We start from the raw sequence: 23,339 nt of genomic DNA, 5'->3' as shown, positions 1-23,339 counted from the left end.
TTAACATTTATTCCTTTAATTTATGCCTCCTCACTAAAGTTTAGGTGTAGTTCCAGACATTTTAACTGTTCGAACAGATATTAGTTGTCGGAACAGTAAAATGTATGGACTACCTACGGTGAGGGCGTTACAAAAACCCTCTCATTTAAAACTTTTAACCCTCCTTTCATTAAAATTAACCTTTGCAAACCCTTTTGAGCCTACATTACACCTAAATTTTTCTTGAAACCCTTATTGCTACCTAGCTATTAAACAAAACACTACCAACCTTTTCATGAGAGTAATCATGCATAATATTTGGTACATTATGCAAAAAAAAGAAGTGGGGGGGGGGGGGGGGGGGCGAGAGGGGGGGAAGATGCCTATCTTATGCAAAAGTACTAGTATCTGTGTTTTTCACTATTGTCATTCAAATTGAAAGAAATCCACCCAAATTAATTAAAGAAAATTAGTTTGGGGGTGTTATTTTTAGGGACAATCATTAAGAGAAAATACAATATACAAATTTAAAATGTCAAAGTAGTCCCTTATCTTTTGTATCTTGTAAAATATACTAGCACCCAGTTAGTTTTAGTGTGTATTTTTTTCACCTTTGTGCTTTGATATATACAAAAAAAATAAAATAAAATAAAAAGAGAAGAAGAGAAAAAAAAAAGTGTACCTTATGTTTTCAAGATTGAAAATATTCTCATGCTTTGAATCATTTTTACTCCTTTTCTTCCTTACCTCATTTTGAAAATCTTAGCCCCATTACATTCCTAAAAAGACATTTGATCTCTTGATGGTACTTGCTACATTAGTGGAGATAGGGGTAGGAAGTTTGCCTATGGGATTGGAAATTATTCATACATCCATCAAATTCCACCATTCTATATAGAGGCACTTTGATTATTGATTGTTCTAGAGTTTTTTTTTTTTTTTTTTTTAGCATAACTTTCTCTTATGATTGGTTGATTTGGGAATTTGGAATAATAATTGACTTAATGGCTAAGCGATGAAAGCTTGTATAAACATTATATTCTTTGCATCCTGAAGGAAGGGTATATGGATTGTTGGTATGGCTAAAGGTGTGTTAAGTACTCTAGTAGGTGATTCTCATGGTTTTTTGGACAAAAGCACCCCAAAAGTGTACAATATTTTAAAAGTTTACTTGAGGACAAGCAAATATTTGAGTTTGGGAGTATTTGATACATGCATTTTATATAGCCATTTAGGTTAAATTTCATAATCATTTTATTGATTTGTTAGTCAGTTTTAATTAATTTTATTAGTCATTTGGTTAATTTTTCATAATTGTCAATTTCCAAACTACTATATAATTTTTGCTTTTATTTTGTAGATAAAATAGTATTTTTGAGGGACTAAAAAGTAATTGTGCAAGTAAGGAGTGATTTCCAGATTTAAAAGTGCTAAAATAAAGCTTGGAAATTGAAGAATGTGAAGCTGCCAAAATCTGCACAATGTACCGCACAGCTTGTGCACTTTCATGCCTTCTCTTGTGTAGTTTCACGGAAGGAATTTCAAATGGCCGAAACTTGCACAACCGACTGCATAACTTGTGCAACTCTCTATGCAGTTTCATGGAAAAATACCCCAACTGGCCAAAACTTGCACAACTTGCTGCATAACCTGTGCAGCTCGGTTATGCACTTTCACGGAAAACTTCAAAACATGCAGGAACTTGCACAGATAACCCACACAGCTTGTGCAACCTTATGAGGAGCCTCTAGAAACTATCAGATTTTCCCAAGATCTTGCACAACCTGTGTACATCTTCATAAATGAGCTGAAAATGAGATTCTCCCACGTGAATCGTTACCTCACACACACCATTTTAGAGCTTTTGCAGAGAATATAAATAGACACTTTTTACCTTATTTAGAGAGGAGAGAAGAGGAGGAAGATGGAGAAAAGGAAAGGAAGAAGGCAGTGGCCGACATTCTTCTATTCCTTGCCCAGATTTGGAAACTTCTTCTCTCTTTCACTATTTTCTGTGTTTCTTTTACCGAGTTTCTTAGTTCTTAGTTTATTTTCCAGATTTATTGCCTAATTTGCTTAGAATCCTTTGTATTAAATATGGATAGTGAGTAGTTTTTCTAAGATTCTGGAGTTTGGGTATGTAATATTTAAGATATTTTGTAGATTTAAGTTGGGTAATCCAAATTTCATGTCTTTTATGAGGTTTTATTTATTTATTATGTGCTTAATGACATGCTTAGTGTAGGATCCCATTAAATATTATTCATAATCATTAGTTGAAGTACCAAAAGGAGAAAACCTTGAGATAGATAATCAATAAATTAAATTTAATTAACTTAGATCTAGAAAAAGACTAAGGATTAAGAGGATTAACCAATTTATTGAGGAACCTAATGGGTTTTAGTTAATTTTAACTCCACAAAAGTAGGATTAAGTTAATTAAAATACTCTTTGTCTCACTCCAAAGAGTATTCAAAGTATTTAAGAATTAATCTCCTTGAAACCCATAATTTCCTTGTGTTTGGATAATCAATTTAAAATTCTCGAATGGCTTGAATATGAACCCCTAAACTCCAGAATCAATTTATTATTATTGTTGATTGTTAGTTAATTTTAATTGATTAATACTTAAGTCTTGCCTTATTTCATTTTTTGAGTCTATTTCCTACGATTTTAATTAAATTTTCCATTTAGGTTATTTCTCAGTTGAATTTGCTATTATACCTCTTAATTCCTAATCTCTTCCTTTAATTACTTTTTAGTTTAAATTTAGCTAAAATTAGTCAATTTTATATCAAAAATTTAATCATTAACATAACTTTTCGAGAGAATGATATTTTATTTATACTACTTATGTGACCCGCGCACTTACGATCGGACCACAACACCTTACACCATATCTTGCATCATTTCCAACCAATGTTAACCGTTAAAAATATTCAATATCATGGCATTTTAGAATTTTGATTGCCATTTTGAAGATCCAACATTTATACCGACATAAAGGAAATGTTTATGCCAGCCACAGCAAACGGATACTCCCTCTCAATTCCGTTTATATTTACTAGCTGGTTATTATTTTATCGAATATTTTTATTTTAAATTATTATATAAATTATTAATTATTAATAGTTAATAGAATAGTTAAAAATTATTAAAATAACTAAAACAGTACAGACATAAGCATGCCCATTCTCTAATAAATAAATATTCTCTTCTTTGTCATTTCTATTTTATCGCTATCAGTGAGTTTGAGGCAGCTGGGGCAGAACGATGGGCATGAAATCTTTTGCCCATGTCGCATTATCATGTTCAGGAATATAAATAAATAATATATATATATATATATATATATATATGTGGCACATAAATGTATACGTAATTATTTCACATCAAACACATCCTAATCATGCGCAATTTCATTGATAGATTATAGTGAATTAGCAATTACGTTAGTGCCTTAATTATTACCTTTTCTTTGCTCTCCACTATTTTATTTTTCAATTTAAAATTTTATTAACATTAATGAAGTCTTTCAAAAAATTCCCAATCATTATATCACATCGGCCAATTGAGAATATTGAAAGGACTTGTAGTCTGTTTTGGTAAATTTCATATATTTTTTTTTAATTTAATAGAAAATTAATAAATTATATAATAAAATATAAAATGAAAATTTTACAATTAATAAATTAAAAAATTTTAAATTTAAAACCTTTTTCTTTTGTATATCTTAAAAGTGAAGACAAATCAATTAGGCCATGATCTCGAGCTCCAAATGCTCTCATAAGTTTTTTTTATAAATTTTTTTTTAATTTTTATTATTTAAGAACGATTTTTAATTTATAAATAAATATAGTTAAAAATTATTTAATATTATAAAATATTAGTTATAATTTAATATCATTTATTAAAATTATTGTACTATATCTTTTTCTATTATTACCTTATATTAATCACATAATTGCTTTTTATTAATTTTAATAAATTTTTGTATCTAAATTATAGATAATATTTTATTTTTTTAGATTTTATTAATAAGATAATTATTTAATAAATTATATAATTCATATTAACTTTCATTTATAATTTTATATAATTTAAAATATTTTATAATTAATTTATAATAAAATATTTTTAAATTTTATATAAATTAATTAATATAAATTATATACTATATAATTAATATATTTTTTACATAAATATGTATATTTATTTATAGATAAAATACATTTATATCTATAACTTTTATACTTGCTCCCTCGTTACTGTCTAGCTCCACCATTGCTTGATTAGTATTTAAGTGAAAAATTAAATTATAATAAATAAATATATAATTTTTTATAAGTTTTCATCCCTAAAACATTGGCCAATCACATTCCCTTAATAATAAAAATCATACTTAACTTTTTTTTTAATGAAAATCATAATTTACTTATATTTATGATTTTTTTAATTATACAGACAATTTTTTGTATGGGTTTTTTCAGCTATAAAATAATTGTCAAATTGTTGAGATACTGATTTTATTAAAAAATAATTTAAAATTATTTTTTTTATAAATACCTCATGTGGATCGATATAAATATTTATTTGTTTTACATATCTACAATTCTATTTGACACTTGTAGATAGGGCTATGCATGATTTTTGGGTCCTCAAATCGAAATAAAAAAAATATACCAAACTAATAAGAATTATATCGAACCAAAACTATTTTGAAATTTTGCTTCGATTCCAATTTTTCACTAAGAATCGAATAGAGACCATACCGAAACTAAATCAAAATCGAATTGGAAACTAAATTTATATATATGTTTTTTCATATTTTTTTAAATGTATTATGTACTTTTAATGTATATAAACTAAATACAACTTAATATTATATTTCATTTCTTTATATTTTCTTAATAATTATAAGTAATAAATACTTTAAATTACCTTATAATTCTTACATGTAAATGTACTTTTATATTATATATGTGTTAATTTATAATTATATTTGTATCTTATAGTGAAATATTACATAATTAATAAATTGTTAAAATATATATTATACTATTATATCATATAATATATTTAATTTTAAATTATATTAAATAGTTAAAAAATATATTATATAATATATTATATATTAATAACTTAATTCAAAACTTAAATACTAATTTAAATGTGACTTTTTTAAGGAAATAATTATATAGAATTATTTTAAAAATCAAAAACCAAATTAGAATCGTATTGCATCAAAGAATCGATAATTATACTGCACTGGAACTAAAACAACAAAGAATCGAACTAAAACTATATTAAAATTTTGATTTGATTCTGATTCCTAAACAGCCCGCAAACCAAACCGGAACCGCACACCGAATTGTCATATCTTACAAGAGATTTGGACTTGCAGAGATTTATATATTTGATCTTAGCTTTTCACGACTTCCTCGACTCTAAGAGATCTTTACAATTCACCAAAGGTGAAACCCCTTTTTGTCCAGAATTTTACTCATTAGCAAATCCTATATTCAAAGCAAGATGTTGTCTAATTAGACCATGAATTACAAATAAACCCTCTACATGAAGATGAAACTCCAACACTCAACCATCAAGTAGGCACAGGATTTGCTGAAAAGTCTCCAGATTTTATGGCTTTACTAATCCTGGAATAGAGCTATAGAGCGAGCACTAGCAGAAACGCAAATCCAGCTTAATTTCTTTATTTCATCTTTATCATTCTTGATTTTAAGCATTAATTTTATTGTTTTTATGGCTAAAACCAATAAAATAGTTGTTGATTTATAGAGAGTGATCATTGAATCATTATTGATTAACTGAAATTGGAATTGCAAAATTTAAGATAAGATCAGATAGACAATAATATCAGAAGGTTAAATGGATGTTGTTTCAGTTTTCCATTAATTTCTTTAAAATCAAAGAAAATGGAATCCCACTAGGAAGCCATTTCTGTCTCCTTCAACTTGATAACGACAAAATAATAAATATATAGTCAGCTGAAAGTAATAAAAAGAAAATGAAACAAATAAATTATTATTATTAAAGGGAATTATGCCTTAAAATTAATTAAATAATAAATATTAAAAAAAATAGTAATTAAAACTGAAGATATGAAAGCCTCAACAAGTCCCTAGCAACTCGGTATCCCGATTTAGCTACATAATCCCCATGCCTAGAGTCGTGCCAAACCAGACGATCCTCCTTCTTGAAAAGAGCTATAGGAATATCACAAATATTTTGTACTTCCTCTTATGTAAAATTGTTCTTCAGTTTGGCAATGTCCCAAGAAGTGCCATCAACATCAAAGAGATGAGACTCCAAAGGCACATTCGCATCATTGTTGTCTTTAACACTTGGGATGTGAGGAAAGGATTTAGGAATCCAAAGGTTAGACTTGCATAAAACTGAAGAGCTACTACTAACTTGCCATCTCATCCCTTTAGAAAGGACTTGTCTTCCTCAAAGTAAGCTCCTCCAACCCCAAGATGGATTACTTCCTAGAGGAGCACTCATGAATGAAGTATAAGGAAAATATTTTGCTTTAAGGACTTGTGCCAATAAGGACTGGGGATTTGAGATTAACCTCCATCCTTGCTTTGCTAAGAGAGTCATGTTGAAACTTCTAAGTCTCTAAAGCCCAAATCACCATTGATTTTTGGATCACATAAACAATTCCAAGCAATCCAATGGATTCTCTTTTCCTCTTTTTTCTGCCCCCACCAAAACCTAGCCATGAGACTATTAATACTTTGTCATAAAGATTTCAGAATTCTGAAACTAGCCATAGCATAAATTGGGATTGCTGTAGCTACTGCTTTAAGGAGAGCCTCTTTTCCCATGGATAAAAGCTGCTCTTTCCATCCCGAGATTTTATGATGGATTGTATCTCGAATGTGGCTAAACATCTGCTTCTTCGACTTAACAATTTCTAAAGGAAGCCCCAGGAATTTATCTTACCCCACAAGATTGTTAATATGAAGAATTGCAGAGATGCCCGAGCGAGTATTCCTAGGAGTGTTGGGGTACTAGCTATATTGTAGTATTTAATTTTAACAGCGTGTTGCTAAGAGTTTGTCTTTTAGTAACAAGTATCTTGTCACTCCTGTAATAGTGGTTGTTGAGTCAATGATAGGGACATTTAACATGGGCATGGTACCTCGGTCATTTGGCATTTTAATGCACTTGTCTTTATGTCAGTAAATGGCTCTCTCTTCGTTAGTAGGGTGTTTTAATTTCCCTTACAAGCATTAATCCGAAGGGTTAAATTCTGACACCACTTGGGACTTCTTCAGAGTGGGTCTAAGGATCATTAAGACCGCTTGAGTCGTACACCATCCATCGTGTGTTCTTGTGGGTCTGTAAACTTCCCCCTATGTGTAGAGGTTTCATTTTATGGGAGTTCACCTGTCACCAATTTAGCAGTCGAATATTTTTAAGTGTGTTATATATTGTTGTATTAGATAAATTTTTTCAAAAATATATAACATATCCCAATATTAATGAGATCCAGCTCAAAAATATTAAATTTTTCTCAAAAATATTAAATTTTTCTCTAAAATTATAAAGTGTTAATTTAATTACCAATTAAAATGAAATAAAACTTATTATAATTAATATAAAATTTCAGATTGAGAGATATAAAAAAAAAATGTTTTTAGAAATGGTTATTTTAAATTTTAAAAAATATTGTAAAAAATATTTAATTATATCATAATTTTTTATAATTAAAATATATTAAATTTAATCCATACTAAATTGATGCACAAAAAATGTATGGAGACAGAGCAGTGCAACACTTTCCCTTCTGATTTCTTTCATGGATGATGCACTCTCTACTAATCGATGGAAATGGGGTGCACCATTGCCCTTTCTTTCTTTTTTTTATTCTGCATGCAATCTTACTATAGGCTGACCATCACATTGTCCGACCATAATTCATGTTTTTTATTTTTATAAATAACTCATTGATTAAAAAAATTAAAAAAATATGGAAAGTTTTGACAGATGAATTAAAGAATCAGTTGTTATCATCTCAATTAATAAATCCATAAATCCATATCTCAATTAACAAAATAAAAGTTCATGAGATAAGAACTTTAGAAAAAAGAAATAAAAAAAAAAAGCACCAAAACCAAAAGCACAGGTAGTAAAGCAGGATAGGTTACTTTTTTTTTTTCTTTTTTAATTTACAAATTAAGGCAATATTTTTATTTATAAAATCAATTTGATTGATTTAAATTATAAATATAATATAAATTTATCTTAATGGTTAAATTATAAAAATAATCTTTTATTTTACGACGAAAGATGCAATTTGTAAACAAATTTAAGTGGAAATTCAAATAATAGGAATCTAATTATAAAAATAATCGGAATTATCAGTTTTAGTTTAAGGATTAGGATGAATAAAAATTGGACTAAAGGGTTCACTTTAATCTCGATTTTAATTTCAATTAATTTTTTTAATTTATTTTTATTTTTAATTTAATTACGATTCAATAAGTTTCGAAATAATTTTAACCAAATCGAATAGTTAAAATTTTTCTTAACTTTTTCTATTTGAAAAGAAAAAGTTTTGGCTCTAACTAAATTGACTCGTTCATGTTCAGATTTAATTCTAATTTTGAACCTTATAGTGCCCTGGTCCTTACATGCCAGTTTAATTTTGTTTTATTGGATTTTTTTATATTGTCACAAATAATTACTCAATAATTGAGTGTTTTCATAAAAATAACTAACTTTAATTCCTTTCATGAAATTAAATATTTTCAAATTAATTTGTTACCCCGTCAATTATTTTATAAACAAAATTACCCGTATTTAACCCATACTAAAGGTATAATATCTTTTGCTTTTGCCATTGTCAGCTACTGTAATGAACAATATAAAAAAGTAACTGTCAAAGCTAACTTGTGAACAACCAAATGTCATAGAAATTTCTTGTGTTCTTGCAGGATTATTACAGTAGAATAATTGATGGAATGCAAAATGGAAATAGAGAAGCCTCCAGGCAAAGAAGAAAAAACTAGTTGTGATTTGAAATGCAGGGTCTGGATAGAATCAAAGAAGCTATGGAGGATTGCATTTCCTTCTATATTAGCAAAGATTACTCAATTTGGAATCCTTGTAGTAACACAGGCTTTTATTGGACATATTGGAGAATTAGAACTTGCAGCTTATTCAATTATGCAAATCATCGCTATGCCATTCGTTCAAGGAACGCTGGTAAGATTCATATTACTCATTGCAAGACAATTTTAACGTGTTAGATCATTAAGATAAACACATATTTTGTTGGTTCTTTGTTTTCCTCTTTTATTTTACTAGGCAGGCACGTCGAGTGCAACGGAGACTTTGTGCGGTCAAGCTTTTGGAGCAAAGCAATACCACATGATGGGTATCTACTTGCAGCGATCATGGATCATCAATTTTTCTACAGCAACAGTCATGCTTCCTGTGTTTATCTTCTCATCGCGAATCTTCAAGCTACTCGGGGAGAAAGAAGACATAGCTAACAAAGCTGGGGAGATGTCACCATGGTTCATTCCATATCTATATAATTTGGTATTTAACCAGACCATCCAAAAGTTCTTGCGGACTCAGCTCAAAAACATGATTGTTGGGTGGCTTTCTGCTATTTCATTTGTGCTTCATTTGCTCCTGTCATGGATCTTTGTGGTTAAACTGAACCTGGGGATTCCTGGTGCAATGAGTTCTATTATTATATCAAGTTGGTTTGTTGTGATTGGAGACTTTGTATATATATTTGGGGGCTGGTGTCCCGAAACTTGGAAAGGTTTCACTCTAGCTGCCTTCTCTGATTTATTACCCTCGTTAAAGCTTTCGATATCCTCAGGTGTGATGATCTGGTAAGGTCTATTTTTCCTTTATATAGTGAATTCCATCTCTGTATGTTTCCAATTATTACTCCAATGTAAAATGGTAACAAATCCTATTTCCTTGTGGCATGGTTTGAATAGCTTGGAGTTATGGTACTATTCTATCTTAGTCTTGCTGGCTGGATACATGAAAAATGCCAAAACTGCAATATCTGCTTTCTCCATTTGGTAAAGACCATATCCAAAATCACCAATTTTTGTTTCTGTTTGCTTTAGTCGTTTTCCAATTAATGGCTTGCAGGACAATGTCTCTGCAGCATCAACGTTACAGATTGGGATTTTATGCTATGTATGGGCTTCCTGTCTGCCACCAGGTCTGACTTTCATTAATATACCTTTCGAGTACCTTGTGACAGATGCATAATTATATATCTTGTTTGTGTAGCGTGAGGGTTGCAAATGAATTAGGCAGAGGAGAAGCCAAAGCAGCGAAATTTGCTATTAAAGTTAACGTGGGTACTTCAGTTTCAATTGGAGTGTTTTTTTGGATTTTGTGTTTATCACTTGGCCACAAAATCGCGTACTTGTTCACAAGTGAAAAGGCAATAGCAGAATATGTGTCAAGCCTCTCAATCCTACTTGCTTTCTCCATTCTACTCAACAGCTTTCAGGCAGTTTTCTCAGGCAAGCATTTCAAGATCTTTCTAAGAAAAATCACTAACCCAGTGTCTTGTATTTATGAACTTGCACATCCATTATTGCAGGGGCAGCAATAGGTGCTGGGAGGCAAAGTATGGCTGCATATGTGAACATGTGTTGCTATTACGCTGTTGGGGTCCCTGTAGGTGTTATTCTTGGATTTGTAGCTCATCTGCAAGTAAAGGTGTCCTCCTTCCCCTTTTCTTCTTCAGTCTCCCCCTCCCTGTTGTAGGATAAGTCTCTATTTTGACCACCGACCGTGAAAATGGTACATTTTTTTTAATGATGATTTGATAGGTTTAATGAATTGTTACGCCTCACTTTTTTTTTTTCTTTTTACAGGGAATTTGGATTGGAATGATACTTGGAGAAATAATGCAAGTAATAACACTTGGCTATATCACCTCAAGAACTAACTGGGAGGAACAGGTAAGCTAAACAGCTAGTTTTCCTTGCCCTATTTTAACCTTTTATTATTATTTTTTTAAAAAGGAAAAACAAAAGAAAGATGATTGTAATTTATAAGGGACAAATTAAAATACGATTAAAACACTTGAATTTATTTTTCACTTTTTTTAATTTGTTTTATGCAGGTTGAAAAGGCATCAGAACGTCTGAATCGATTCTTGAAACCTTCAGAAGAGTTTAGTAAAAGTTCTGCTCATGAATAAAATTATTTATTGCTTACGAAAATGTATAATACATCTTACCAATGGAATTTCCTCTTTTGCAGAAAGCTTTAGAAAATATAAATAAAAAAAAATTAAATAGAACAATTGGATACCATTGGCGAATCAAACCCACTAATTTTATATATATATTATTAAACCGAACTCTCTTCTATCCTTTGCCTTTTCTTTCTTTTTCTCTCACTCTCTAGTCTTCTTTTCTCTTTTTTTTTTTTTTTTTTTTTTGGCCTTTGCTTTTTGCTCACTCTCATGTCCTCAATAATTTGACAGTTGATTGTACAAGACAATTAATGGGTATAAAAGTTGGTGGAAAACGAAGTTAACTGTACGTGAAAGCCCTTTAGAATTAATTTTTTTTTTAGTTAATTTGAAATTCTTTCAAAAAAATACTTTCTTTTTTAATATTACAAAATAAAATGAAATATTAGTCTAACAGAGTGTAAACATTCAAATTAAATATTTTAATTGATTTAATTTTAATAAAATTTAAATTCAAGACCTTATGATCATTTCAATAAGAAAATAATTTCAATTCTATTAAATTAAAACTTATTGTCATTCAAAGTAAATACTAAAATCCATCAAATAATTTTCCTTATTGAAAAGATAGTGTCATTTGAGTGTTTCCATACAAGATAAATTGGATGGTAAGATGGTGCAAGCATTTTCTCATTCAAACAACACTACATCCATTGATTCCGAGGGAAGAAAATTTAAAATATATATATATATATATATATATATATATATATATATATATATATTCTCTCAACAGATTGTATGTTGGCTCACGGATTTTCGCCCCCTAAAGTCAATTCCTGGTTCCACCATTGATATCAGATTCATGGTCAGTTCCATATAAAATCTTCTGCATACCAAAAATCAGTCAAGGGATCTGAAGCTTGGCAGCCCATTTCCTTCTAAAGCTCAGATTTAAGAGATAGAAGCTCCCTACCAGGATAAGCCAATCTCCACAATTGTTTAGGTGGATCCTGAACATAAACCAATTTCTCATTCCAACTTCAAAATATAAAGGCCATTATGTGGGTTTACTCTAATGGCAGTGTTGCTTCCGTTTAATAGAGTACCCAGAGTCGATTAAATTATGACTGGTGTTCAACAGTATTGGATGAAGTGGCCATTATTAAGATTCAAACCTCCACACTAATGCTCGATCGGTAGCATAGAACTTTTGACATGACAATCCCTGACATCAGAATATATGTCACTACCCAAAATTATGAACCGTGATCGGTGCTTAATTTAAATATTTTTAAATCATACAAGCCTTATCAAAGTATCTTGAGTGAATATATTGTCACTTACTAATCTCAAAAAATAGACAAAATTCAAATAAACAAAATACTGAATAAACATCATAAATATCTTATAAGTAAACTGCGGAGTCTCTACAGATTTCAAATAAAAACTTAAACTGTTCAATAAACTAAACTAATTATTAGCCCGAGAAAATATGAATTTGGGCATACCATGAGAAAAAAATCAAAGATTGTCCTTCTCTAGAAAATGGACTGAATATTGGAATTAGCTGCAGAATTCTACTGATCTGAAATAGATAACAGACAGAGAAAACGTGATTTGAGCTAAATGCTCAGTGAATGATAATTATAGCACACAACGGAACAGGAACAGGCAAATGCTTGATTAATTTCATAATAAATTTTCTATTCAATAAAATCATGCTCATGCTATCAAAATTATTCATAAAATAATTTCATAAAACATATATATAAAAGAATTCATTCAATAAAAAATTTATAATACAATGCACCAGGGTGATGATACCCCACATCATTAAAGGCCAGATAGTAAGCGCGCTACCAGATATTAGATACCTTCCTCCTCCTTCACAGATATCAATGCATATGATACTAATGCAAATCATAAAGTGCAATGATGCATAACTCAATAATGCAACCTAATATAGTGATAGTCCACACGGCGGGGCCAGATAGCAGATACAGATACTGGGCACAGGTACCAATTCAAAACAGAAAATCAAATTGTATAAATCAATCAAAATCCACGAAAAATTTCAGATAGCAAATAATAACTAATAGTGCAATACCAATAGTTTATTTTAATAATTTCAGACAGTCAATAAGATCAAATTAATCTTCAAATAAATTTAGTGTAACACATTAGTAAATTTTATAGTCAGATATCAATCAATATAAAGACACTAAAGGTCTATTCCCGGAATCCTAATGGCTCTAATGCAGAGATAATTGATAAAATTAATTATTTAATCAAAATCGGAATAAAATTCAATAATAAAATAAAACTCTAGAAGATCACATATAAAATAATTATTAAAATACTAATTTAAAATTTCATTTAATAACAAATTTAATGCTGAGAAATTTTGAAAGGGACTAAAATAGTGCCATGTACTACCACTCACCTGGAACCTCCAAAACGATAACTAGATTCAATAAAAGAGACAATTTCAACTGACAGATTGAATATTCGAATCTCCTACACACCCAAAATATAAGAGAAAAATATCAAATAATAATAAAATAAAATAACTTTATATATATATATATATATATATAATCTAAATTCAAAGTTATTGTCTCACAGTAATTATAATTAACCCAACTCAATACCAATAATTAAAGAAAAAAAAATGAATTTCTAGAGTAGTTGTAACAGATCAAGGAAAGAAAATAAAATCAAATTTACCCATTATTGAACAAAAAACGAGAATTTTTACCTTGAAAATAGAATCGAAGGTGATAAATTGAGAAACAAAATTTTAAAAATTATCTGTGCACATCAGATTATAAAACGTAAATTTATATATATATATATATATATATATATATATATATATATATATATATATATATATATATATATATATATATATATATATATATAAGCAGGTCATCCAATAAAATATTTTTTTAATAAATATATTAAATTATTGTTAGCTAATTAAAATAAATAAATACATAAAATATTGGGTTTTCACATACTTCCCCCCTTAAAAGAAATTTAGTTCCTGAATTTAAACTGATAAAATTCCAACCTGAAGAATCACATAAGTGAGGATATTTGGCTTGCGTTTCAGATTCTGCCTCCCATGTAGTCTCACTACTTGAGTGATTATGCCATAAAACTTTGACTAAAGCCACTTCCTTAGACCGGAGTTTCCTAATTTGTCGATCTAAAATCTTTACTGGTTGCTCCTCATATGACATATCATCCCTAAATTGCATGGTTTGAGGTTGCAAATCATGAGATGGATCTCGTACATACTTCCTAAGCAGAGAAATATGGAAAACTGGATGTACATGTGCAAAACTAGGTGGCAGGGCTAAATGGTAAGCAACAGGTCCAACTCTCTCCAAAATTTCAAATGGACCAATAAAACAAGGACTAAGCTTCCCCTTCTTCCCAAACCTCATGATTCCTTTTATAGGTGAAACTCTCAGAAATACATGATCACCAATCATAAACTCTACGTCTTTATGCTTAGGGTCAGTGTAACTTCTTTGTCGACTTTGAGCAGTCAAAAGTCTATCACGAATTAGTCGAACCTTCTCTGAAGTTAATTGTATCAACTCTGATCTAGTAAGCCTTCTTTCTCCAACTTCAACCTAATAAATCAGTGACCTACACTTTCGACCATATAATGCCTCATATGGAGCCATATCCATTCTTGCCTGATAACTATTATTATAAGCAAACACCACTAAAGGCAAATGATGATCCCAACAGCCACCAAAATCCATAACACATGCACGAAGCATGTTCTCCAATGTCTGTATGGTCCTTTCTGACAGTCTATCTGTCTGAGGGTGAAAAATAGTACTAAAGTCTACTCGTATTCCTAAAGCTTCTTGAAATTTATTCCAAAATTGAGAAGTAAACTGAGTACCACAATCAAAGACAATGGAAACTGGAACATCATGAAGACTAATAATCTTGTCTATATATAACTGTGCAAGTTTAGCAAAGTCATATGTAGTCTTCATAGGAAGGAAATGAGCAGATTTTGTCAATATGTCTACTATCACCCAAATTGCATTGTAACCACCTCGTGTACTAGGTAAACCCACAACAAAGTCCATAGCAATGTGCTCCCACTTCCACTCAGGAATAGGCAATGGCTGAAGTAACCCAGATGGTCTCTGATGTTCTGCCTTAACCTGCTGAAAAGTTAAACATTTAGCAACAAAATCTGCAACATCCCTCTTCATGCCACTCCACCAATAATGCTCCCTTAAATCACAGTACATCTTAGTTGAACCTGGGTATACTGTGTAAGCAGAATGGTGTGCCTCCTCCATGATTTCTCTTCTCAACTCATCAACATTGGGGACACAAAGTCTAGTGCCATAACGAAGAACTCCATCATCATTTAACATGAACTCTTGAGCTTGGCCTTGATGAATACTATCTATAATCTCACACAACTGACAATCTCTCTTCTGAGCAACCTTAATTCGATTAATCAAGATAGGCCTAACTCAAAAATGTGCTAAGAATGATCCAGATATGATTTCAAATTCTACTCCCTGATCTAGCAACTCATGTAGTTCACCAATTAGAGGCCTCATCTTGGTAGATATATGGGCTAAACTACTAGAAGACTTCCTGCTTAGAGCATCAGCCACCACATTAGCTTTTCCAAGGTGATACTGTATGGTGCAATCATAATCCTTCAGCAATTCTACCCATCTCCTTTGCCTAAGATTAAGATCACATTGGTCAAAGATGTATTTGAGACTTTTGTGGTCAGTGAAGATTTCACAAGTCTCATCATACAGATAGTGCCTCCAAATTTTTAAAACAAAAATTACTACAGCCATTTCCAAATCATGAGCTGGATAATTCTGCTTGTGTCTTTTCAACTGACGAGAAGCATATGCAATAACCTGTCCATGTTGCATCAAAACACATCCTAAACCAATCCTAAAAGCATCATAATACACTGCATAACCCCCTGATCTAGACGGAAGGCTAACACTGGTGCTGTAGTTAAACGAGTCTTAAGCTCCTGAAAACTTTTTTCACAGGCCTCAGACCACTGAAATTTGACATTCTTCTGTGTCAACTTAGTTAAAGGTGCTGCAATACGAGAGAAGTCTTGAACAAACCGTCTATAATACCCCGCTAAACCCAAGAAACTACGAATCTCTGGCATAGTTGTGGGTCTAGGCTAATGAAGCACTGCCTCAACTTTCTTCTTATCAATGCACACCCCATCCTTGGATACTGTATGGCCTAGGAAAGCCACACTATCTAACCAGAACTCACATATTGAGAACTTGGCATATAGCTTGTGTTCCCGTAAGGTCTGAAGGACAATTCTCAAATGTTGCTCATGCTCCTTTTTACTCTTTGAGTACACTAGAATGTCATTGATGAACACTATAACAAATTGATCTAAGAAAGGCTTGAAAACTCTATTCATGAGATCCATAAAAGCGGCTGGAGCATTGGTAAGACCAAAAGACATTACAAGAAATTCATAGTGTCCATACCTAGTCCTAAAGGTCGTCTTGAGTATGTCTTCTTTCTTGACCCTCAATTGATGATACCCAGATCGAAGATCAATCTTGGAAAAATACTTTGCACCTTGAAGTTGGTCAAACAGGTCATCTATGCATGGAAGAGGATACTTATTACGCATAGTCACCTTATTCAATTGCCTATAATCAATGCACATTCTCAAATACCCATCCTTCTTTCGTACAAATAACACAGGAGCACCCCATGGAGAAACACTAGGGCGAATAAACCCCTTATCTAGTAGGTCCTATAGCTGCTCCTTCAACTCCTTAAGTTCTGCGGATGCCATACGATAAGGTGGCATAGATATGGGCTCAGTTCCAGGAACTAAGTCTATACCAAACTCTACCTCTCACTCCTGGGGTAAACCTGATAAATTTTCTAGAAACACATCAGGAAACTCCTTAACCACTATAACATTCTCCAAACCTGCACTTCTACCTGAACATCTCTAACATAAGCTAGATACCCCTTTCAACTCTTTCGCAATAATCATCTAGCACTCACTACTGAGATAAGATCACTAGAGGCTATACTACGATCTCCCTGAAATTGAAATTCTGACTCCGTAGGAATTTTAAAGAGTACTGATGCGTCCCAACCGCAAGTGCACGGGTCGTACAAGTAGTATAGAAAAATATCGATCCCACGAGGAGTTGTGTTAATGATTGAATTTTCGATATAAAAGTTGACTAAATTGAAGTATTTATGAGATTAAAATGATGAATTAATGGGTAATGGAGTATGAAATCTAAATGTGCAAAATTAATATTCTATTCAACAATGTATTAATTAAACTAAAATTGCATCAAATAGAAATAAGCAAGTTCAAATATGGCAATATTTAAATTGGCAAATGATTAAATTCGATTAGAAATTAACAATGGTAAAAAGCTGATTCCGGAGTTCGGGATTTCATATTCGAGCTATTTTGGGATTTTAAATTGGTTGTCCAATCTTATGAAACTTATGAGTTTTAAGGAGATTAATTCTTAAATCCTTTGAATTCCCTTTCGGGTGAGACAAAGAGTGCCTTAATCAAACTAATCCTACTTTCGTGGAGTTAGAATTAATTAAGACCCATTAAGTTCCTTAATTAATCATGAATCCTCTTAATCCTTAGCCTATTTCTAGGTCTAAGTTAATTAAGTCCAATTTCCGATTATCTATCACAAGGCCTTCTCCTTTCTGCTTCAACCATGGATTAAGAACATTACTCAATGGGATCCTACATTAAGCATGTCATTAAGCTTACAAGAAATGAATAAAACTCATTAAGGCCACAAAATATGGATTACCCAATCAAAATCCACAAATATCTCAAATATTACAACCCTTACTCCAGAATCAAAAGTAAACTACTCACTATCCATAATGCTTACAAGATATGATGAGTTTAAATGGAAATAAAGCTTTAATCTAAGCTAAGAAGTAAGGAATTAAACACTAGAAATGTGGAAAAGTGTAAAGAAAGAAAGAAATCTGCAAATCTTAGTTGAAAATGGTGTGGAAGGTGGAAATGACTCTTCAAATTCTGCTTAGCCTCCTCCTTTCTTTCTTTGCTCCTTGCCTCCCTTGCCTCCCCTCTCTAAAATGAGAAAATGGGACTATATATAGCATTTTTCTGACATGGAGCCCTAAAATAGTATGTTCTAGGAGGAATACATTAAGGGAATCTTCTGCCAGCTCATTAATGAACTCTTTATGGGATCAGATAAGTGGATCGCATAAGTTATGCACCCTTATGCGCTACTGGTTCTGGGTCACTTATGCGAAGCTGCATGACTTGGTGCATAGGTTATGCACAATTTCGTGAATCTGCATAAGGGAGGTGAGAATGTGCATAAGCTATGCAGTCTCCTTATGCACATTTCGGCTGGTTCTGGAACAGTGTTCTTCCTCCTTATGCAGAACTGCATAGCTTATGCAAGTTATGCACGCTTGGTCTATGCATATTTTAGCTTGAAAACTTGCTTTTGGCATCTTTTTGCTGTAGAAGACACTCCTCAATGGCAAAATTCTCTTTAGTCCTTCAAAAACACCATTTTTCCTACAAAACAAAGCAAAAATTACAAATTAATCCAAAGTTGACAATTATGGAAAACTAACTAAATAACTAATGAAATTAGCTAAAAATGACTAATAACCAAATAAAATGATTGTGAAATTAGACCTAAATGACTATGCAAAATATGTGCATCAAATACCCCCAAACTCAAGCTTTTGCTTGTCCTCAAGCAAACTTTAAAATGTGATGCAAAGTTTTTTTAGGGGTGCCTTATCCAAAGAGTTATGAAAATTACCAATTAAAGTAACTTAACACACCTTTAGCCATACCAACAATCCATATACCCATCCCTCAAAATGCAAAGAATCTAATGCTTATCCAAGCTTTCACCGCTTAGCCATTAAGTCAATTATCATTCAAATCCCCAAACCAACTAATCAAAAGAGAGAGTCATGCTCAAAAGGAATTCTAGGACAATTGATAACCAAAGTATCTCAACATGGAATGATAGAATTGAATGAATAGATGAATAGTTTTCCAATCCCATAGGCAAATTCCCTACTCCTATCTCCACTAATGTAGCAAGTACTATCAAGAGATCAAAGGTCTTTTTAGGGATGTAATGAGGCCATGGGGTTTAAAATGAGGCTAAGAAGAAAGATGGGTAAAAAGTATTCAAAGCATGAGAATATTTTCAATTTTTAAACATAAGGTACACTTTATTATATATATATATGTATTTTTTTATATATATGGGAGAGAAGAATATACAATGAGAATTGTCAAGTGCTAGCATAGTTTACAAAACACATAAAAATGGAGGGACATTTTGATACTTTAACTTGTATTTTGTATTTTTCTTTTGATGATTGTCCCTAAAATTGCCACCCCCAAACTCATTTCTTTTGATACTTTGGGTGGATTTCTTTCATTTTGAATGGCAATAGTGAAAAGCACATATACTAGCACTTTTACAAGGTGACAAGTATTTCTTCTCCTTTTTATTGTATTTTTTTTTTTATGTACCTAATATTATGAATAATTATTCTCATGAAAAGGGTTGGAGTGTTTGGTTCATTGGCTAGGTAGTAATAAGGGTTTCAAGAAAAATTAGGGACAAAAAGGCTCAAAGGGGTTTGCAAGGATAAATTTTAGTTGGGAAAAAGGGCCAAAGGTTTAAAATGAGAAGGTTTAAATCAAAGAATGCCTAATCATCTCTCTTTTCAAGTACAAGCTGGTATTTCACTTGAAAGGTTTAGAAAATTTGTTCTAGGATTGGTGAGACATCATTTGACTACCTTATATCCAATAATTCCTCTAAACACTTCCATCTCCAAATGACTAGTTGGGTGGCTTTTGGCTAAGAAGATATAGGCAAGGGATAGACACTTCAAAACCTTGCACCTTTTAGGAAACTTTCAATCCACAAACCCAACTAAAAGGTGAGTCAAATCACTTTCATAGGCACATTTTCAATACTCAAGGGATTTGGCAAAAGATTTTAATGCATGGTGTATGATTCCTAAAATGAGTAATGCATGAACTAAATGGAGGAAGTCTATTTGTATGCAATTTGTACAATTTCTAAGTGATGTATAATGTGTGTGTAAATGTGTAATGAATATGTATGTATGGATGTATATGTAAAATATTTACAATATATGTAAATGAAATGGGATGAGATGTTCTTATACTCAAAATGTGAAAAATAAAGCTAAAAATCAAAATGTGCACCCCCAAACTCAAAATTAGACATTGTCCTCAATGTCTCAAACGAGAGATATCCAAAACTCAAAGCAAATAATATTGACCAGGAATTGTAAAAATAAGAACAAAAAGAAAGAGTTACCAGTATGAGAATTCAAGTTAAAGGGATGCATAAGAGGCTGCACAGGTTATGCAGAGTTAAGTGCTGTCCAGAACATGTGCATAGGTAAGGTGCATAAGCCATGCGGTGCTGCATAAGAGGCAATAGATGTTGCATAGGCTATGCAGGACAGTTGCATAAGGGAAATACAACCTGCAGCCTGCAGTATAGCGTAAAGGGTTGCACAAAGCTATGCAAAGGTTATGCATGAGGAAATTCATAGCTGTGCAGTGTATACAAAAACTGCTGCATGGGAATTGGCAAGGGGAAATGTACAACCAGCAGTAAAAGTATGGAAATATAGACAGAGTATGGGCAAATATGTACAAAAAGGCAATAAGTGCAATAAAAATCAAAGAGGACTAATGTAATAGCTATTCAATAAAACTTCAAAAGAAACAGAATTTAAAAGAAACTAATTCAGAACAAAGCAACAAAATCCAAAACAAAGTATAAATGTTTGAACATATTTACAAAGAAAAGGTCCTACAAGATTGAACAAAAGTAAACTAAACACTAATCTATGTCTATTGTTTTTCCTTTGTCCAAGGATGTTGCTAAGGGGCTGGTGGCTGCTGCCGGCTGTCGAAATGATGGTGCAGGAGGAGGTGATGGAGGTGGGGGTGGCATGCCCAGAAACATCATGAGTTGCTTCACCATCTCCTTCAGTTCTTTCTGTTTGTCCCTGGTTTCCATGACAAGGTCAAATAGTTGATCATGACGATCCTTTAGTGTATCAAGACCACTGTCAAGCTTCCTATCCACAAAGTAGATATCATCACTAAGCCTGTCAAGGTAGGTGAATAAGGCTTTAGTGTTGAATGGAGGAGGTGTGGATGAGGTAGGTTCAACAGTAGGAGGAATGCCGAGCAGAGGTAGCTGGAGTGTCCCGAGTAGGCCGAGGGGTGGGGTAGGGGTAGTAGGGTGTGGGACCGTGTGAAAGGTTGGGTTTCGTTGTGCAATAGGCTCGGCCACTGCAGGTGGCCAGATCATCAAAATATGATAAATGAAACCTGCTTTTGGTTAAGTGTGCAGTATCAAAATAGGAAGTGTCCTCAAGTGCTGGGATTGAGTGCTCTGCAGGATTAAAGCCAAAATGCTTGGCTATGACAGTAATGAGCCCACCCAAAACAATGTCACCAATGGATTTGGTGGCAATATGCAGCACATGTTCGCAAAAGAAGTAACCCGAGACACCTTAACTTTGTGAAATGCACACCATAACATAAATAGTTCAGATTTGCCCACAAAGACTAACTAGTCCCTCTGCCCAATATGGTGCTAGCCATCAACCTATGAATAAACCTAAGTGCAGGGTCAAGGATTTGGGATGTTTTGGACCTACCAGCAGAGAAGGTTTGGGGTTGGTTTGTTATGATTCTCCAAAATTGGGCAGGATTCCAGATGCCCTTATTGGCTACCTCTACTCCAGTATGTGGCACTCTAAAGAACCCATCAATTGCAAAACCAAAAATGCTATGAAATTGATCCAATGACAGCTCTCTATTTTGCCCCAAGCATCTAAATGTCATAATTGGCTTATGGTCTACATCATGCAAGTTGAGGGTAGCAGAGAATGAAGAAATAAACTCCAAAACTAGAATTGGATAAACTACCTCTTGCTTATGCACAAATTCTGTCCAACCCATACCGTCAAGAAATGCAACTACATTATCAAATAAACCCATAGATTGTAGAGCATCAACAGATATATACCTAGTAGGTTGTACCCTTCTATCTTTGAGTCTTTTGAAAGCGGCTTTTTGAATTGTATCAGGGAGAGGCCAGGGTAGCTTTGATACAAATGGGGTTGCTGAAATTGTCTTTTTGCTGGAAGAAGGTGTAGAGGCTGGAGCTTTTGGCTTTTTAGGAGGTGGCTCCGAAAATGGGGTGGGTGGGTCTTTGCGTTTGGACAGAGGAGGAGCAGAGGACATGGGTCGCACGGATTTGGATCGGATTTTGCGTTTGTATGTTGTTGATGTAGGTGGTGGTGGTGTCGTTTGTGGTGGAGGATTGGAAGGGGGATGTATCGAAGACAATGGAGAGACTTCAAGAGGAGAGGCGGGGCGGGAATGTGGAGGGGAATCCATGGTCGATTGGAGAAGAGATAGGGGAAATGAAAATGTAGGGGGATTTAGGGTTTCGTGATGAGAGCGCTGATGGAGAAGATGGGAGAGAGACGGCGAGAATGCCGGAAAGAATGAAGGTTGAAGGGCGGTCGTGGGGTTCAAGAGTCGGGAAGTGGAGGTGGTGGGAATGGTCTTTGCTGAAAATGAATTTGAATCGGGTTGTAGGAGACTGCATAAGGGGAAAATGATTTATGCATAACCTGTGCGTGTTTCAAAAGGATTTATATTTCAGAAAAGTGCTTATGCACAAGTGCATAGGTTATGCACTGTCCTTATGCACGTTTCGGTGACCCTGAAATGGTGAGGAGCGAAGTCATGCGGGAGTGCATAAGTTATGCACTCCTTATGCATCTCTCGCAAGAATGGTTTTTCGTAAACTTGGGTCATGCAGATGTGCATAAGCTATGCACTCGCTTATGCACTCGCGCAATTTTTTTTGAATTTTGGTTGGTGGTCATGCGTAAGTGCATAAGCTATGCACTCGCTTATGCACTCGCGGTAGGTTTTGAAATTCAGAATTTTGGTTATGCGTATGCATAGGCTATGCACATTGCTTATGCAGTCTCGGCA

At 32.8% G+C, this 23,339-nt stretch overlaps 1 protein-coding gene across 2 annotated transcripts; it reads left to right on the top strand.

The window, feature by feature from the left end:
* Positions 1–8,861: 8,861 nt before the first annotated feature.
* LOC110658146 (protein DETOXIFICATION 24) lies at positions 8,862–11,265 on the top strand. Of its 2 annotated transcripts, none has more exons than XR_009148737.1 (8): positions 8,862–9,216; positions 9,319–9,860; positions 9,972–10,058; positions 10,148–10,204; positions 10,276–10,514; positions 10,595–10,797; positions 10,872–10,958; positions 11,123–11,140. XR_009148737.1 is itself a non-coding variant. In XM_021815630.2 (8 exons), the coding sequence occupies exons 1-8, from the start codon at positions 8,968–8,970 to the stop codon at positions 11,198–11,200; spliced, it is 1,458 nt and encodes a 485-aa protein (XP_021671322.2). In that variant the 5' UTR covers positions 8,864–8,967; the 3' UTR covers positions 11,201–11,265. The 2 variants fall into 2 exon arrangements, 1 of the variants encoding a protein (XP_021671322.2); XM_021815630.2 differs by having other exon boundaries at positions 8,864–9,216; positions 10,595–10,713; positions 11,123–11,265.
* The last annotated feature ends 12,074 nt before the right edge of the window (positions 11,266–23,339 follow it).

Source organism: Hevea brasiliensis, chromosome 5, assembly GCF_030052815.1.
Source record: "Hevea brasiliensis isolate MT/VB/25A 57/8 chromosome 5, ASM3005281v1, whole genome shotgun sequence".
Lineage (NCBI taxonomy): Eukaryota > Viridiplantae > Streptophyta > Magnoliopsida > Malpighiales > Euphorbiaceae > Hevea > Hevea brasiliensis.
The sequence above is the reverse complement of the archived record's forward strand: the minus strand, read 5'-3'. Positions and strand labels throughout refer to the sequence as shown.

Excerpts from the sequence above, each read along its gene's own strand:
- LOC110658146 (XM_021815630.2), top strand. The coding sequence starts at position 8,968 with ATGGAATGCAAAATGGAAATAGAGAAGCCTCCAGGCAAAGAAGAAAAA. Across the intron at positions 10,059-10,147 it reads ATATCTGCTTTCTCCATTTG|CATCAACGTTACAGATTGGG; the intron begins GTAAAGACCATA and ends ATGTCTCTGCAG. Across the intron at positions 10,959-11,122 it reads GAACTAACTGGGAGGAACAG|GTTGAAAAGGCATCAGAACG; the intron begins GTAAGCTAAACA and ends TGTTTTATGCAG.